Source organism: Lutjanus erythropterus, chromosome 18 (assembly GCF_056507025.1).
Source record: "Lutjanus erythropterus isolate fLutEry1 chromosome 18, fLutEry1.hap2, whole genome shotgun sequence".
NCBI lineage: Eukaryota > Metazoa > Chordata > Actinopteri > Lutjaniformes > Lutjanidae > Lutjanus > Lutjanus erythropterus.
The window spans coordinates 16,727,406-16,746,906 of NC_139334.1; the positions used below are offsets into that span (position 1 = coordinate 16,727,406).

General features: G+C 39.7%; 1 protein-coding gene across 2 annotated transcripts in view; it reads right to left on the reverse strand.

The window, feature by feature from the left end:
* Positions 1–19,501, reverse strand: part of rps6ka1 (ribosomal protein S6 kinase a, polypeptide 1) — a 79,588-nt gene that overhangs the window by 49,369 nt on the left and 10,718 nt on the right. Inside the window, exons 1-2 of one of the 2 annotated variants that reach the window (XM_084742773.1) lie at positions 17,293–17,965; positions 5,078–5,122 (exon numbers count right to left, since the gene is read on the reverse strand). In XM_084742773.1, the coding sequence (XP_084598899.1) occupies positions 5,078–5,122; positions 17,293–17,355 (108 nt within the window). In that variant the 5' untranslated portion in view covers positions 17,356–17,965. Of the gene's footprint in view, positions 1–5,077; positions 5,123–17,292; positions 17,966–19,501 lie in introns of those variants that run through there. The other variant, XM_084742771.1, reaches the window with a different exon arrangement.

Sequence of the window (19,501 nt, forward strand, 5' to 3'; positions counted from 1 at the left end):
CTGCTGCCGTCACACCAGAATCTTTTCAAGTTTTTATCTTTTTTTTAAAAAACTGCACAGAGATGATGAAAGCTGGGCAAAAGCCAAACTAAGAAATGTGCAATAAAATGAGAAATGGTTGGTTTTGTCTTTTCACTTCTAACATTGATACTTTCATTAGTGCTCACACAGTAAGTTGATTAAAGGAGTACTGCACAATGTGTGAATGAATGGATGAAACACACAAAACGGCTCAACACGCCATCTAATCTAATCCAGTGTGAAGAATTACAGGGGTTTATTGGCAGAATTTGGTAGAAATTAAATATAATATTCATAAGTATGGTTTCACTACTGCATAACTGCCTGAAAATAAGAAGTGTAGTGTTTTCATTACCTTAGAATGAACTATTTATATCTACAGAGGACAGGGGTCTTCTTCCATTGGGCCACCCTGTTTCTACAGTAGCCTAGACTGGACAAACTACTGCCACTAAATCTTACACACTGGACCTTCAAATGATCCTGAACTTTGCAAGACCAATAATGACATAAAAATCTAATACATGTCATTTAAAAAAGGTGCCCCTTTCCCACTTTTGATGATTTTTTCAAAATTATTCAGTGGGTGGACTTCGGCTCAGACTTCAGTATAAGAGTACACGTTAATTGATTAATTAATTAATTGAAAAAAAAAAAGAATAGTTTAAGTAATTTATTGAGCAAACATACTGTCTGGTTTCCGCATCTGAAATGTCAACTTCTCCATTTCACTTCTCTTGTAAATTGATTGACAAAAGAAGCAGTTCTAAGAAAACAACTTGTGCTCTCTGAACTCGCTTATGTTGCCTTATTATGAAGCAATATCTCCTTGCAACCCATCATCAAAGGGCTGCATGTCAAAAAGGTTTTGAGCAGCTCAAGTGAGGAGAATTAGTAATATAGTGATATGAAACTAGATACAGGAGCAGAACAGGAACACTAATCTGTCCAATATTGATAAATATTTATATTGAGGTGTTCAGGTCTAAAACATTGAGATATTTGATTTTGTTTATATCATCCAGACCTATTTAATCTTCATTTAATATTATTGCAATCATTTTGCAACAGCTTCGATTAATTTTCGATTTTCTCTTGTGGGACAGACCGACATAAAAGAAAAAATAAATAGACAAACTTAATAAAAATAAATAAATTAAATAAATTTTTGTGTGTCCCCCGTCTTAAAACAGACAACAAAAAAAAAACAAAACAACATTTACTGGGTTAAAACCCTGTCAGGGTGCTTTGCCTCCAGCAGTCACCTTTACTTTCAGGCTAATGGCTCAGAAAAACATGGGAGGGACAAGAACAGCACCAGCGGCAGAGTAATAAGCTCTTGTGTATTCACCAATCTGTGCACCATATGAAGAGTCAGCAGACAGAAGATGGCTCATTAGTGCTGTGGATGTCTTCTCCAGGGACAGAGGACTGACTTAACCTCAGTGCCCCCAAACACTGCGCACACACACACACCTTAATGCTGAGGATAATTTACTGTTTTAAAGCTTATTTCAGGTTGTAACATCAGTTCAGGCAGCAGGGCAGCCACTCCCCCCCCCCCTCAGTCTCAATCATCCCCTCCTCCCTCTCGCTCTCACCTCCTATTAGGTCTGCTGGAGCCAGGTAACTCCCATGGCTAGAGTAGATAACAGCAGCCATTATCAGATTCCCAGCCTTTAAACTGCAGCTCGCCATCGATCGCTGGTTTCAACTGCCCTGGCTGCATGGTGCCAGAACGCTCTGGAGACGAGGTCTACCCCCGTCCACGGCAACCATCAGATGCCCAAGTGTGAGAATATATTTCTTATCGAGTCATATGTACCTAAAAATCCATCATCATATTGTGCTACCTCCCGCTGTGTGTCCTTGTTTGAGAAACACGAGCTTCTACTCCTCTGTGGACGCACAGGCAGAAAATTCAGCAGTCTGTTAGGAGGACGTCCTAATTAACAAGATTACATAAATGATCAGATTACTAGAATACTCCTCAATCAATTAACACAACATATAATGTACATAATGACAGGACTACACGTGCTGGAGCGATAATTAAATATTATCGACTGACAGAGTCGTATTGTGATGATATGATTAGGGATGTACCAATCAAAGCCAGTACTGACCTTGTTATGTGGATCAGGTATCTGCCATGATGTAATCAATCCAGCTTCAATGTCACAATAAAAGTCAGTGTTTCTGTTATTATTCTGTCATGACAAGCTGCTTTTTCTGTGTTCAGTGACACAGCAATCTCTGGCTTCACGTTACCAGTGTTACAAAAAAAACAGTCCTGGAGTTGAAGCTCCCACAGTTCTTCACAATAAAAGTCCTCCATTATTTAAAGGCTTTTATTATGAAGCAGCAAAATTGGGAAGGGTTACATTTTATCAGCAGTAACTTAGCACAACTTCTAACCAACTAACTATTTTACTTACTACATTTATATGCAGTACAGAAATGATGCTGCTGAAATAAAACTCAAAGACTGACTGACATGTGATGTGCATTGTTTTTGCAAACATGACTCATGATATACAGCCTCTACAAGTTTGTGATTCAACTTTTTCCCATGACATAGTGTTTAAAAAAAAGCAATTAATATTGAATCGCAATACTTGTAGAATCACTATACATACTGAATGGGCACCAAAGTATTGTGATTGCATCAAATCAAGAGATAAGTGTAAAATCTTGAGGAAAAAAGTTGTCCAAGATAATGACTCTGAGAAAACTGTAATAAAACAAAAATAAATAATTTAAGTTTTGTTTTTTCACAAAAAAATAGGTACTTTTGGACATATTTGCCATGTCATTTCAATTTATTCTTGAAATCATACTAACCCAGTATCCTAATTATATTATTAAAAATCAGTTGTCTTTTGTTTTATTTTGAAGATGCATTATTTTAAGTGCGATATAAGCTGAGAAGCCTGTGTCTTTTTGGCCTTTGCTATCAAACGTTGATGGCTGGTTGACCAGTGCGGCCTCTGCGACTCCTTTGACTGAAACCCTTCTTTCTCATCCAGCGTATTCAGCTCTCCCTCGGTCACAGCACATTGTTCTGAACTGAAAGAAGAGACGAAATGCTCTTCAGACTCTATCCCCCTCGAGAACCGGGACTGAAAAAAAAAAAAAAAGAGGCCAGGCAAGAAGGAACACTTCCTTGTCCTCTGGTACATGGCTGGACAGCAATAGTCTACAGGAGGAAACAGGATCACGTTTCAGAGCCGGACAATACAGCGCGGAGGCGAGCCAGGAGGCAGGAAAAGGGCTGACTCGATGATTCTCACTGTGTTTGTTTTTGTACATGCAAGCTTGCGTGCGTCTGTCTCTGTATGACGTGTGAACAGGACACATGAGGACATGCAGCATGGGTAAAACTATGATGGTCCTATTATATATTGACCCAGACACTTCAGTGTACACAGTGGCCGGGCTGTGGCTCGATCAACCTCACTCAGACAGTATTCAACACATTAAACTCCAGCCGGCTAATGTCCTCTGAGGCCTGTCAATTCAATTGCTAAATGAATAAATCAACGCACAGTCACACATCTGTGAGGACACGTGGTTTGTTTTCCTCGGAAATGGCTCAGAGTGAAGATTCACACAAGAATTTGCCCTTTGAAGGAATTTTGCCTTCTGCTGCTGCCTTTCACAGAGAAGCACAATCAAAAGCCAAAGAATTCTATGCAGGAGTTGTATCCATGTCTCACGTCTTATTTATGGGATGTTAAAAGGACAGATCTCCACCCAAAATACATATTTTTCCTCTTGACTGTAGTGCTATTTATCTATCTAGATTGGTTTGGTATGAGCTGCAGAGTTTTGGAGATATCGTAGAGATGTCTGACTTCTGTCAAATATAATGGAGCTAGATGACACTCAGCTTGTGCTGCTCAAAGGGCCAAAAAATAAATTGAGAAAGTCAACACGTCTCTTTCCAGAAATCACGACTTGTTTACTCAAGTCCAGTTCAGACCAAATATTGACAATGAGACAAAACCTTTCTTTCCAAAAACTGCAGGAAAAAGTTGTAGTGGTGTGAACTGGTCCGTCTCAGCTCGACTCAAGCCAGCAGATAGTGTCGCCTGCAACTCAGCCTGTTGAGTCACCAGTGACTGTCACCTGTTTCAATATTCAATCAGCTCATAACAAATTCAGCTGGTCAAATCAGTTACAAACTGTCAGTTCACTTAAATTGGTTTGTCTGAAGAACAGCCATGTCTCTATGATACAAAACTTAAGGGCACATTCAGACAGAAACAGGTGTTGTGGCAATAACCTACAGGGTTGTGCACCTGGGGAGTTTGTGGAGGTTTTAATTGTAATCACTGTGAAACAATCAGAAAATAGCATTTTCTCTCTCTGATTCACAAGCTTTCTCGCCACCAGCGCTCCCTCAACTTCTTCAGTGTGTACCTTGATGACCCACAGCTGTGTGCTCTCTCTCTCTCGCTCCCTCTCACTAAACTCCCCCCCTTAGACACACTTTTTAGGTTTAATTAATACTAGAAATGCAATTGTAGTAGGTAACTTACTACCACTATGTTCATTCATATTTCAAGACACTGCAAATAATATCTAGCTCCAGAAAAAGCCTGAACAGCTGGCAATTACAGCTGAAGCACAGAGAGTAGTCTAGCAGCATTAGTGCAGACTACCAGGTTTTCAGAATCCTGCAGAACGGCGCACTGCAAGTAGCTGCAAGGTTGAACTTGTCACCCTTTTGCCCTAACTGAGGTTTATAGTAAGCAGTTTCATGCAGGAGTTACTTTCTTTCTACCAAACTACAACCGTCAACTGTATCACCACGCAGAGGGAAGCGTGCATCTACTCATGGATGAGAGGTCAAAACTCGGCCGAGGAGGAATACGCCATCAATATTTGGATCCCGCGGTATCGCAAGCATGAGCCTCTCGTTAACGAGGTCTGGGGTGAACTGTCTCTTTAAGCTGCATGAATGTTGAGTCACATTTGTGTGTGTGTGTGTGTATTTGTGTAAGTGTGTCTTTGCATTTGTATATGTGTGAGTTCCAGAGATGCCATATACCTTGACAGCAGGTGTGACTCCATCCTCAGTGGTGCTCTGCCCATTCTGTCAAGAAAGCAGAAGAGAGAAATAGTCAGAGTGTGTCACAGTGCATATACCATGTGTGTGTGTGTGTGTGTGTGTGTGTGTGTGTGTGTGTGTGTGTGTGTGTGTGTGTGTGTGAAGAAGGGACACAGAAGGAGAGGGAGAGAGCGAATATTTGCAAGACTGTGTGGGTGGCTTCAGTCCATTGTATCCAGCACTTTGCTCCCAGGCTGGCAAACCTAATAATCTTGGGCTGACACACAAATACACATCCATCGTCCCCAGCAGGTTAGTCTTACTGAAAAGGGTAATCATTGTTATTTGTTAAACAATGGTTCACAGAACAAGCCGGTTCGGAAACCCAATATGTTGTCCAGTGCAGCAGAGGCAGGTGGCTAACTCTGAACATACAGCAGGATTTCAGATTAGATGAGATGATTAGATGTGTCTCGGTCTGTGGTACACGCTAGAAGAGCAACAAGGGGAATGATAAGCAGGAGACAGAGAAGGAGATACCTGTGATGTAATTTTTAAAAAGCAGGAGCCATTATGATGTCAAGTCAAATTAGCATCACTTGTCTACACAAGTCTTCAGAGGCCAGACAGGCACGGGAGGAAAAATACAACATCAGTAAGATGGGATGTCGAGCTGACTCATGCATTTAGAGAGGACTTGATCGTGTGAAGATTACAGAACGTCACATTTTGAACAACAAGAGTTTATTTTCACTTTTTCACCCCAGACGATTTAACCTGAGAGTTTGCTTCTGTGTAAAAAAAACGCTTTTTAAGTCAGTTGAAAAAAGCAGCCCTGCATGCATCTCAGCCACATAATGGATATCAAATACAAGTATTGGTCAAGTGCAGACAATTACATCTTGTATGATCATTGCAGTTAGACAACTCAGCCACTGGGGATGCAGAGGTCTGTGCATTCTCAGAATATTAGTATAATATGTGAATCATAAATCAGATCTATAGTGGCAACCCCTAACAGGAGCAGCCAAAAGAAGATTGTTGTACTTAGACATGTAGTTTTGTTACTCTATTCATATACTACCAGGTGTTGCATTAAATTAGAGGCAAATTTATTGGTGACTGAGTCCATCACCATATTTTCTTTTTTGGAACAATATTTTTGGTTTGGCGAGTTTTGTTTCATTTTATTTGGCTAACATAATGGTCTGCAGAGCGAGAGCCTCCACTCAGCGGTGCTCTCATTCAGTGTCACAGCACACACCCACTGAGCCGGAGGACGAGTGAGAGGAAAACAGCCTGTCCAGCCAGAATATTTTCACATCCAACGCTTTGAATTAAGAAATCTATTTCAACCACACCAGAGTTGGTGGTTGTTGGAACAGTAGAAAGACTCACCAAGCTGATTTTGTAGAGTTTTATTTAGTCTTTCTGTCTGTATGTGAGTTAACAAGGCAATTAAGTGCGTCTTAATTGTTACAGTTACATTTTTCTGTTTATTAACAGAAATGGGTGTGGGAATATTTCCTTTCTTGCCACCTTGTGAGTTTGTTTTGTTTATAAGTGGACATAGCACACCTACATAGCAGATGTAACAGAGCCAACCTGCTGGTCACACACACATCTATGTTAATATATCTATAATTGATGGACTGACAGTTGTCGGTTGAGAAATTTTAACACGCTGCCCAACCTTATTAGAGACTTTGTGGTGTATTTAAGGGGTCCTTTTTTGTTTGGTTATTAAAAATAAATAAATAATATTTCAGAGGGCTCGCTTTCAACCAAGTACCTTGTCAGTGTGACCAGTCATAAAATTATAAAAGCCTCTTCTTTCTTACAAAATATGGTTTCAAAACATCAGAGACAGATCAAAATCGAAGCAGCAGAGGCTGAGATGTCCTGACTTCAAAACACAGGATCCTACACTTCCCATAATGCAGCTTAATAGTGTCTTTCATCAGACCCTTCCTTTTGAATCCCCATGTCTTTCGCTTCACTTCAGTTTGTAATGTAGACTTTCTGCAGCGGTTTGCCCTTCTGAATGACTTTCTCAGACTTGACAAAACTACACAGAAGAACCACAGAAGACTTGCTACACAACTGTTGATTACACAATTGTTTTCACCGGCTGACTACTTCCCGTGTGGCTAGAACAATAACCTGCAGCGGAGTGGGCTTCTAGTGATGTATAGTGTCATACCTCTGAAACAAGTGAAAATAAATCTGTGATGATAACTGACCCCGTCCACTGATCAAAGAGACTCTCCTGGCTCAGAAGTCTCAGTATTCTGGCCAAGTGTGAGAACACCCTAAATAACAACTCCACTCCTTTTTCCGCTTTTTGCTTTGTTTTTCCATCGCGGAGGGGCGACCCTGAGCTTGTACACTTCCTCCGTGCCCTCTTTCTTCCCTCTTCCTCTTCCTTTAGACGCCACAAAATAAGACAGGCAGTCAACACAATGACAAGCAGCGGCCTTAACAATCAAACCGCTCTGCTGGGCTCATGTATACTGACGAGAAAAGAAAGACCTTCTGAACAGAAAGAACACAGACTGTGGATCGAATTTACTGTCGCAGTGATACCTCGCAACACATTCTCCTCTGTGCCGAGACTGGATGTGTTTGGCAGCTGGATGCACTTCCTTATTTTCTGCTTTGGGTTTCATTCTAGCAACAACCAACAGCTATAAATTCGATGAGCCATGAGTTTTTACTGAGCAACAGTTCATCTGGTTGGACTTTAATCATGATCTCGAGGAAGGCAATTTAATTTAGCCAAACTATGCCAGTCATAAAAGCTGTTACGAGCGGTAATGTGAGGTGACATGGGAGAAATGGAAACAATTAAGTGGCCGAGTGCAGCCCGAAGTCGAGCACAGATGTGTTTTAGAGGTGGTAATTTAAAGAAAGCCGAGAGGAAGTGAAGTGTGTGTTGTCATGAGTGGGTTTGCAGACTGATTTAATCTCACTTTCAGGAACGCACAGTGAAATCTTCCCACCTAACACCACGTTCTGGCTCTTTCCTTCCTTTCATCTCATATTCCATCGGTGAGGTTCGTCTAGCTGGCTTTGTATGATGAGGACGACCAGTGGCGGGAATCCTAACTGTCTTGACTGTGTGTGTATGCGTGTGTGTGGTCAGCCATGCCTTCCCGACGTTGCTACTCAACACATTTCAACCTCATTAGCTTTGCTTGGCTGATCCAAGTGGCCCAGTTAATGGTGCTTTCCCTCCCCTGGGCTTCCTCAATGAGAGCACAGACACACACACACACACAAACACAGACAGCAACATAAATATGCTAAATATAAATAAATAATCTAATGTAGATACACTGTTGATACATTAATGATCAAACATGATTTCACATAACAGATTTAGTGAAGTCTTGAATAATTTAATTTTATAAAAGTTATTAAGAATGATTCAAGTGAATAACTTCCAGTGAGACACATGCTGTTCACTACTGACAGACTATTGTTAACAGAAGAAGCCAGAGGACCGGCACAGAGCTTCATGTGTTTTTGCAGATGAACATGATGTCACAGTGATGTTGACCTTTGACCTTTTGCAAATTTAAAATGTTATCGCTTAATCATTTTATCCGATTAGACATCTGTGTGACATTTTGTCATAATAAGGATATAAATGCTTGAGTTATAGGGGGAAAAAAACATGTTTTGCAGAGTTCATGGTTTTTTTTTTTTTTACTTGCCTAGTTGAGCAGGTGGTTCATAAATCTACTTGCCTGAAGTCAATATTTACTTGTCCCTGTACAAACTGTTTTATTAGCTGTTTTTAAATAACAACAAAGACTAAAGTTTAATCTAAAACTAAAACATCTAAAATGTCAGAAAATAGTGACAAATGTCCATTCCAATTTTCACAAGTCTTTAAATGTCTCGTCTTGTCAGTCTTAAACACAAAAATATTCAGTTTAATTTGAAAATAAACAAAGAAAAGCAGGATTTCTCCTCCCATTTGAGGGGCTGAAAACAGAAAAAAAAATGAAAAAATAGCTAAAAATGAATGAATGAAAAATTACTTGAACAATCTACAAATTAAAAAAATAGTTTAATTATTTTTTACCTCTTGCCCAACTCTGCAAGTAAGTTGCCTGATTTACTTGCCCGACATGGTATTTTACTTGCCCTGGGAAAGCAGGCAAGCCTTCTTGTTGAAGCCTGTTCTTTGACCTTGACCGTTAACCTTTAAATTATCAGTTGATCCTTGAGTTCAAGTGGACGTTTTTACCAGATTTTAAGAAATTGTATTCATTCTTTCCTGAAATGTTGCATTCATGAAAATGACATAGACTTGAGGTCACAGTGACCTTGACCTTTGACCTCAGAATTCTACTGAGTTAATCATTCAGCCCAAGTGGACATTTGTGGCACATGTGATGAAAATCTGTCGAGGCGTTCTTCAAATAGTGCGTTCAAGAACACGTCGGACATGCGGTTACAGGGATCTTGACCTCTGACCATCAAATTCTCAAGTCCAAGTGGTCATTTGTACCAAGTTTGAATAAATATTGTCAAGGTGTTCTTGAGATATTATGCTGATGGATGAACAATCTGCAAACATAATGCCTCCAGCCACTGCTGTCAGTGCCACGGAGGCAAAGAAATGATGAAGGTGCACACAGACAGCCACATAAATAAATAAGCTAATATAAATATGCTGTTGATGCATTAATAAACAAACATGATTCCAAAACAATGTAAGCCAGTGTGTGAATCATACTGTGTGAATAAACACACGCACACATGTTCACTATAAGAGATTTACAGGCTGCCAAAAGCAGGCTGTAAACATATTTACACGCTGACCTATTAAGCGAGCCAGACTACGGCAGAACTTTTAATTTCTCACAGGACTGCTATATGATTAAACAAAGTAAACAATCTCAGACCGCTGTTCCTGTACGTGTTTGATAGATAAATCTGTGTTTTAACAGCGTGATTAGAGCAGCACTGCCCTGTAACTAGGCAACTAAGAAACACAATCACCGTTCTTTTGTCTGTGCCTGTAATCCTATCTGACTAAATTTCTTGTAATCTCACTTGCCAGCGAGTTATTGACAGCAGGTCACGTTACTAATGTCCTCGTTCTGGTCAGTGCCAGAAAATGGACAAAAGCTCTTTCTATCCGTCTTTTTTAGTGTGTGCTGACAGGTTTCTCCTGAACATCAGCCACAATAAAGTGAAAGGAGATGAAAACTGGTTTTAACTGCACCAAATCTGCAAATATGCCTCTACTGTGTAAATCCAAACTCACAACATTAGGACTGTCAAAAAGATATAAAAACTTTATGTTCACCTGATACAAGCACTTATCCCTTGTAAGATTGTCAACAAGTTCTGATTTTTGAGTTAATTTTACTAAATAACTACTTAGTTTAAGACCTATTAACAACACATAGATTGTGCACGTAGCATATATTTTAATAGTTTGTAGAACTATAAAAAAGGTTGGAAAAATCTATATCTGTTGTTCATATGACATGTAGTCAATTTCTTATTCAATAAAATGAATAATTAGCCTTTATTAGTCACTTAACATTACAAAAACACATTATTACATCAAGAGTTGCAGAGTAATGCTGAAATATTTTACTTTCTAAACATAAAACTGGATCAATTTCCTCTGTTTTTACCAACTTATTTTCTTTTATGTGCAATTTAGTAAAAGAAACAACCAAATAAATGTTTATTTATTTATTGCACTGCATATTAGCAGACTTCCCAGCATGCACTGTGTGAGAGTTAAAACTCTCCCAAGACCCCTCTTTTGTACAGTTAGAATATGGTATTGTATGAAGAAAACATATGACGGAAACTTGCTGTGTATTTCTAATATAAAATAAACACTGGTTGTTTGTTTTCACAATACTGAAAATACTGTGATGATGAAGGTTAGTATTGAATTTCACATATTGTCTTTGTGCCAATGCAGGAACAAAGTAGCTCCAACAGGAGCAGCTGCAACTGTTTTTTCTGTTTTTCATGTGAAACAAATGTTTGCGTCTCTCCTAAACCTCACTCAAGTTTTTACACTAAACCTAGATTAAATTTGACAATTTAGCTAGCTAGCAAATAAAGTAATGTTTTGTTAAGGTTTTAGCTAAGGTTAGCTAACATACAATGTTAAGTTAGGTCACGGAATACAGAGCAGCCAAAAGTTGACGGTTTCCCTCCATTTTTTATACTAACTGGATCCTAACAGGACTCAAATTTATCTATTTATTTTAATTTGTGTATGCAACTATCTCCATCTTGATTAAACTCTATCTAGTTTTGGTTCCAGTTAATAAACTAGGATTTCCTAAGTAGAGATAGTAAATCTAGTTTTGCAAAACTCTGATTAGGACTAATCTTACGTTAAATTAATCTTTGTCAGTGCAACCAAGTCTAAAAGTCAAATGGAACAAGGAGTCACTTTCCCAGAGAACTTATCAAGCGAAATGTTGTGTTATCACACGTCTACCCAGCTCTACATCACACCCACAGCCCTGCTCAGGTGTTCTGCAGGTCACACCCTGATTAGCTGCAGCTAAGCCAACATGCATGCTCACACACACACACACACACACACACACACACACACACACACACACACACACACACACACACACACACACACACACACACACAGAGAGAGAGAGAGAGCAAAGTATGAATGTGAACTTAAGCATGAACGCAAGTACTCAAGTGCACACTGCTGACCACGCCTGGCTAGCAAACATGGCACACATTCCGTCTGTTAACCCTACTTTCTCCTCTACGTGGCTGCGTTACGCAAGAACTGAAAAAGCTCCAGTCTCTTTCTCTCTCCACCTTCCAGGCTTGTACAACCTTGTTCTTTAAGTCCTGGCCTGTACAGTCCTGCTATATAAACACATTTTTACTTCATAGTTTGCTCTGTTTTTTTCTACCCTTTCTATCCAAGAGAATCACATCTGTATTCTTAAATACGAAGAGGTTATAAAAGCATTGTTAGTGACTCTGAGATTCAATCTGCAGGCTCAGAACTGGATCTAAATTTCAGTGCAAGCTGAGAGTGGCACATTGCTATCACACCACCTCACCTGTAATCTTTCAGGCACTAGAAAGCGCAGTCGTTGAAGATAGGAGTTCAGGTGGTAAATGTAAAAGGCAAGCTCAGAGGGAGCTGATGCAAAGAAAAAAAAGACTTGTGGTTAAAATAATACATGCAAAACTACAGTAAGCAGTTTCTATATACACAATGCAAAACCTTCTGCATCTTCCTCTGCTGCCTTGTAAGACCCTCACACCACATGGTGGAAGTGAAAAGTGAAAAAACAAAACACAAACAGCCAAGTAACTAATGAACACTTTCATTAGTGTCACTTGGGCTGTCACTTCCCCCATTAATGTTTGTGCTTTTTGTTCTTCCTGCTCCTGAACTTATATAACCTAAATATCACTGACTCGGTCCAACTCTCTGGGATCTCTGACAACTTGTATTTGAGTGTATCTGCTCTAAGCTATAGTGGACCCCAAGATATGACTGCAGTGCTGTTTCATCATGTTTGAAACCTGAAAGGTGAAAAGAAGCAGAGTTTTGGGTTTGGCACTGGGAGGATTCTTGATTAAGAGTCAGAGGGGTTTGGAGGAATGTGGATACAGCATTCCTGTAGATAAAATCTGCAGAAACTAACCACTGAAAGAGGCATGATTCAGATCTTTTGGAGGACCTTGATTAACCCAGCAATGACAGCGGCCAGTACAGGTGGTAGTGACTCAACTGGGACAGGATGGGACCGATCTACTGAAGTGCCTTTATCAGAGATGATTCACTGAGCAGAAGTTAATTCATAGCAGACGTGGTTTGGTGATGAATAAAAGAGCTCAATCAAACAAACATTTTTTTTGAATAGCTCTATTTGCACGTTTCTTTCTCGCTTGCTTTGACACAGCTTGGAGCACAAAAGGCCGTTAATCTGATTTCCATTCATGACACCTTCCAAAACAAGAGTGCTCACATAATGAGCGATGCGGGGAAACAGACATCAGCTGCCGTATCATAGCGCATCACCCTGCGCTGACAAGATGGTGTTTTTAATGATACAAAGGTTTCTTTATTTTCAAAATCAACCAAGAAGTGTGTCGGTCTGTCTGTCCCATCTGTGCACATGACCAGGCAGGCAAACTCCCATCGCTATGCCTCCAGTTTGACTCTACCAACATGTTCACTGGCATGGCCTCCAGCCTCACTCGCTTTACTCAATAAATCTGAGCCCTGAGGCGTCTCAAAGTGTGCAGCTGGCTGGTAGGTTGGTGACAGAGATAAGTGGCACAGATTCCAATGTGAGTGGCAGTGACCAGTGTGGGCAAATCAATTACAGATACTGGGTTTTGGCGGACATGTGAAAGCAAAAATAAACCCTCCTTACAAACATATGTTAATATTTATGAACACCTGCTGTATTTTTAGCAACGATCTCACAAATTTGGTTATCAGAGAGTTGTGAGCGGTACACATACCAAAGGCAGGGTATTTTTGCAGCATCAAACTTAGCGCTCTTCACAGGTTCTGCACCACCATCTGTTCAGCTGTGATACGCTACTCAGCCAACTCATGTGCTGCACAATACTGTAAATAGTGGAGGCTGTCTGCGTGACGAACCAAGTCAGGATGACACCGCCTCTAAAGCACCCAACGTGAACCAGGTTTTTCATTCATCATACGCACCGATAGTAACATTTGTCTGCTCTGCAATTAACTGTAACAACTGTATCTGAACAAGCAATAATGTCTGCTCTCTTAATAGTGGTGGTACTCCTTAATGAGTAGCTTGATGAGTCAAGACTCATTAGCTTGTCTTGGGTATTCATGAATAAGGCTTCAAGTATAAAGGCATATTATGCAGGATTCTCCTAAAAAAGAAAAACAATGCATGGACTAGAGTTGGGTGATTGGACGACTATGTCATCTATCAACAATGGGCTGAATCCATCGCTGGATGCTTTTCTTAGCTAATTTTTGGGGCAATATTTGGCATTTTATTTTCCTTCTGACATGCAGCAAAGGCTCATGGGCGGGAGTCAAACCCATGGCCACTGCACAACCGCAGCACATGAGGCAAACACTCTATCAACTGAGGTACCAGGCCACCAAGATCAAGATGTTTTTGGTCGTCAGCCTCTTGTTTGGCAGTAACACGTAGTCCCCAACTAATAACAACACAAAGGGCGTGACAGTAGCACTCCACAAAAACGTAATGACTAATGACTACAACATTGTTGTAATCTCTCTTTTCTCTGCTCTTTGTTTGTGAGAGCTGCAGCGAGAGCTACACACACACAAGCAGAGCAGACTGAAGACTCAATGACAAAATGAGAGTTTACCTTACCTGCATTCTCATTAAATATTACATTGTAAAAAGTTGTGGGTGCTTTAAAACGTAACCGCTTTGAAACAATCAGAAACAACCAATCAAACAATTACTGCTTTTACAAACGTAACAGACGAATCTGGCATGTTCTACCCTTCATGGAGAAATTCAAATTATGAGTATAACAGCAATCATTTCTACTAACTTCTTGCAAGTCCTTTTCTTCATCTTAACATCCATTAAATTCACACTCCCATCAAATCTAGAGAGGCAATCTAAGCTGAGAGATCAAAAAAACAAGCCTCATTTATTCCCAAAGTGATGTCTTCTTGTAAAAGCCGACTGAGGACACTGTGTAATATTGCACACAGAACTATTCATCTATGAGATTAGACATATTAAAAAAAAAAAAAAAAAACACTGGTATCACAGGCTCGTTTCACTTGCTTCATTGGCGGACTAATTCAAAAGAGACAGTTCTTAATGTGGAACAGGTTGCTTTCACATGTCTGCTCACCATAACCACGATGTGATGGCTGCACATTCACTCAGCAACCAGTCTGTTCAAGAGGCAACTGAAGGGTTCCTGAGTAACGATGCTGCATCAGAATAACATTAGGGCCACAGATCTGTCTCTTTAGAGGTTTATTATGAGAAAATTGGAATACATTTAATCATTATGAGAGCATGAGCTCAACAGCGTCCTCCTCTACTTGCTGTGTAGCAACCAGACACCAAGGACAAGACAGGTGTTTGTTTAAGTAAAATTACACACAATTAAATACACACACTTAAACAGTGTGACGCTGATGTGGGTGCCAGCATGTTTAAACTGTAAATCAAGTGAGAATGGACCAATTCTGCACTCTACACCACTAAATTCACAACTAACAATTATTTTCATAATCGATTAAGCTGTTGATTCTTTTCTCGATTAATCAATTAATTGATTGGGCCATAAAATGTCAGAAAATGGTGATAATTGTTGATCACTCTCCAAGGTAGCATCCTAAAATGTCTTGTTTTGTCCACAACCCAAAGATATTCAGTTTACTGTCATTGAATTGTGAGTACACCAGAAAATATTCACATTTGAGGAGCTGAAATCCAACAATTATGACATTTTTTCTTAAAAAAAAAAAAAAAAAGACTCAAAATGAGATGAATTGATTGACAAAGTATTGGAGATTAATTTAATAGTTGACAACTAACAAATTAATCGACTAATCATTGCAGCTCTAAAGTTAAACATGATTAAATTTTAAATGTAAAACATATCGGCATACAGGTTGTACATTAAGGATCGACATAAGCTTGGAAGATTTTGTCCCTACCACTTTCTTGTGATGCGGTATATGAAAACACTTTATTGAAGCTGCAACAATTCAACTCCAGCTATTTTGATAATTCATTAATTGTTTCAGTCATTTTAAGCAAAAATGTCAAACACTTGTTGGTTCCATCTTCTTACATGAAAGGATATGCTCCTTTACTTTGTCATATGAGATATTAACTGAAGAGTTGTTTGTTTTTAGACTGTTTGTTCAACAAAAGATGCAATTTGAAGATGTTACTTTGGGCTGTAGGAGAATTTATTAAATGATTTAATTGTGAAAATAATCGCCTATTATTATATATTATTATATATTATTATAATAATCACTATTCACAGCCCTAGACTTCACACAGAGAGGGAAACGTCTTTCCAGGTGAGAGCAGTGACGGACAGCTTTGATGAATCTTTCCATTTTCCAGGTCTGCTCTCTGGTTCTCAGCTTGGAAATTGAGTTTCTCTAGCTCCAGTGGAAGACTAGAAAGTGAAGTGTTTCTAACTGAGAAGCTACTTTTGGAGGCAATTGAAAAAGTCTCAGATGAATATGTAATAATGAAACATCTCCCTGACGGTCACGCCTGCCAATCATAGCCTGTAATAGCCTCCCTGTTTCCAAAGACCTGAGAGTCTGACATGTTCTCATGAAAATGAACAGCCTATTCATCATATTTTGACTCACGCTGATTAAAAATTCATTCTTCATTTAAAACACAGGATATATATGATGAATTATTTATGAAGTCAGATCACCACCAGCTGTGTGTATAGCTTAAAATATATGTATTTTTTTATTTGGAAAGTGGGTCAGAAATTGTCCAGTTTTTACTTGCCCTGTTCAACTGTTACCATTTATCAAATTAACAAAGAGCAGCCACAACTAATTGATCATGAAGCGACTATTAAATTAATCACTGTTATTTTTATATTTCTATTAAGGAAAAACTGAATAATCTGTATAATAATCTTGAATATCTTCGGGTTGTGGACAGAACAAGACGTTTAAGGTCTTCAACTTGGACTTTGGGAAACAGTGACCAACATTTTTCACCATTTTCTCACATTTTATGGACCAAACAACTTATCAAGCAGAGATAAATAATCGACAATTAAAATATTCGTTAAATGGAGCCATAGTCGGTCCATAACCAAAGATATTGAGTTTAATACGATAATAATTGGAGAAAGTAGAAAATCTCGATTTGAAGGGGCTAAAAACGCATTTTCTGCCTTTTAATAAAATTAGTTACCTTTAACCACTTGATTTGCTCAGTTTACTCTCATGACATGGCACTTTACTTGCCCCGGTCAAGTAGGCAATCCTCACTGATGAGCCCTGCATGAATCATTTTAGGAACTTCACTCTTAATCACTGTGTTTAGAAAGTGGTGACTGTTGGACACCTTCAGTCGAGGGCTGGACACGCACCTTGTTCGCCATTTTAAGCTTTACCTGAACCTGATCTAATTAAAACCGGTCAAACAAATTCATGCAAACCAGTATTTTTCACCTCGCATTACCTCCGTCTCGAGCTGCACTAGTTCCATTGTGGGCCATGGCTCCGCGATCTGTGCGAGGGGCATTTTCGCAGGATTGTCAGCTTCCTCCTTGGTGGATCAATCTGGGCTCCCCTGATTTTTGTAGGTGTCGGTGTCTCCTGTCAAGTGCAGCTCACCGGGAATCTCCTTCACTCAGCTCCAAAGTCCAGGCAGAGAAGATTTATCAGCACTTCGCTCGGAGGAGAGGAAGACGCGCATGCAGACGCTGCCAGCACAACCGGGCAGAGCTTTGTAAACAATTGTAATCCTTTGATTTGTCTTCTGCGTCGGTTGTCCACTTCTCTGTGTGTGTTTAAAGTGATAATCCAGCTGAAAACACCAAACAAACTGCTTGTCCTTCCAGGTACGCGCGTTGGACACTCAGGATTTGGGTTTGACAAGCAGGAGAGCGGTGCCCAGCAGAGTGTGATCCTTTAATAGGGCTGTGCAGGAGTCTAATGCCACCTAAAGGAATTAACCAGAGTCCGTGTTGTCTTTGCAATCGACGCCTTATCAGATCTCCTTCCTCCCCTGTGTGCTTGTGGTTTCTTCCCGGGCAGAAAAGGGAAGAAGACTTGGCTCCGTCAGTCAGTCCGCCTGGTTCCCAGCAGTGTGCGGTGCGATGCGCGCAGAGACCTCAGTGTGGCTCTGTAGTAGCTTACGAGCACGCTCCAACTCGAGCTATTATTGGCAGACTCCAACAGGATTTCATCCAGCCCCCTTTTCCAATAGTTCCGCCCAGGTCCGATAGTGCCATCACCCGGAGGAGAGAGGAACTGCAAATACGTAATGCAGACTGATATTCATGAACGGCCTGTGCTGCTTTCTTTGATGCTTGTGCTGCATGCATCAGGTGCATCAGTGGAGGATGAAGCCTCTGCATTCAAAGGAAAACCTGTCAGCTCATTAATAAATGGCAGTGAATGGCATCTGAGAAATATGTGGTTACACAATGTCACCTGTAGACAGACTACGTCCACACGGCAGGCAACAGTGGACCAAATCTGATTTTTTTTTTTCGCTCATATGTGACTCAGATCTGTTTTTCATAACAGTGTGAACAGCGCAAATAAAATCTTTTCAATTCTGATTTGGGCCACTTTCATGTACCAGACACAGATCTGATTTTTTAAAATGTGGCCTCAGTCTGAACAGTCATATCGGTCACAGATGTAGTTAAAAGTAGGCCCTTGACATCTAGAAATTTTGGATGAAATCTCTTTCTGTGAAACCATCCACATCACAATCCCTCCACTCCTGGCTCCAACTCCACATTCATACACATCTCTGCACAGAGGTAGCTGCCATTGCTCCACAGAAGGCCATAATTAAAAATCTGGCTCTCTTTCTCCTCATCCTCGTCATCTGCTCAGGAATTTTCAGGCTTCCACTGCTCATCAACTCATAAATGAAACCATAAATAAATAAATACTTCAGTGGCCTCCATTTTTGTGTAGCAGTGTGCTGTATGTTAAGTCTTTGTTATTGATGTTTTACACATTAGTGTCAGTTCATGACAGCGATCATTTCTCGCTGGAATCTGATAATGGCATTGGCTACACTTAAAAGATAATGTGAACAGCCAACCCAAAAAAATCAGATAAATCAGAGTCGAGAACTGAGGCTTGTAGTGTGAATGAAGCTTTAGACTCTTAAGAAACGATGGAATTACAGGGCGATGCAGAGCATAACAGATTTTTCATGTCAGCACCAATTTTCACAAACTACAAATACATCAGAATCAGAAAGACTTTATTGATTGGGTTACATTAGAATAGACATGTTTATAAGCATAAAGAATATATCAAATAGAAAACATGCATAAAAGTAAGCTAAAATATGTGCATTATACTACAATATAACTGTTTATGCTTTATATAGGACAAGTGTAAAGTATATATAATAAAATATATAGGCAGATACCATATGCATTGCTAATGAGGCCTCTCAGTGGTTATTTACATCTAGGTGTATATATGGCAGACAAGCACTGTAGCCAATAATACTATTTGCACCCAGTGTGTAGATAGCGATTGTGGGTATTTATACCCACCCAGAGACAAACCATGATCTTTTCCTGAATCTAACCAAGTGGTTTCGTTTACCAAGCAAATAGACTAAAAGGTGAAAATAATAATTGAAAAAAAAAATTGTAATAATAAGTCAGCAAAGTCCAAAAATGTAGTTAACA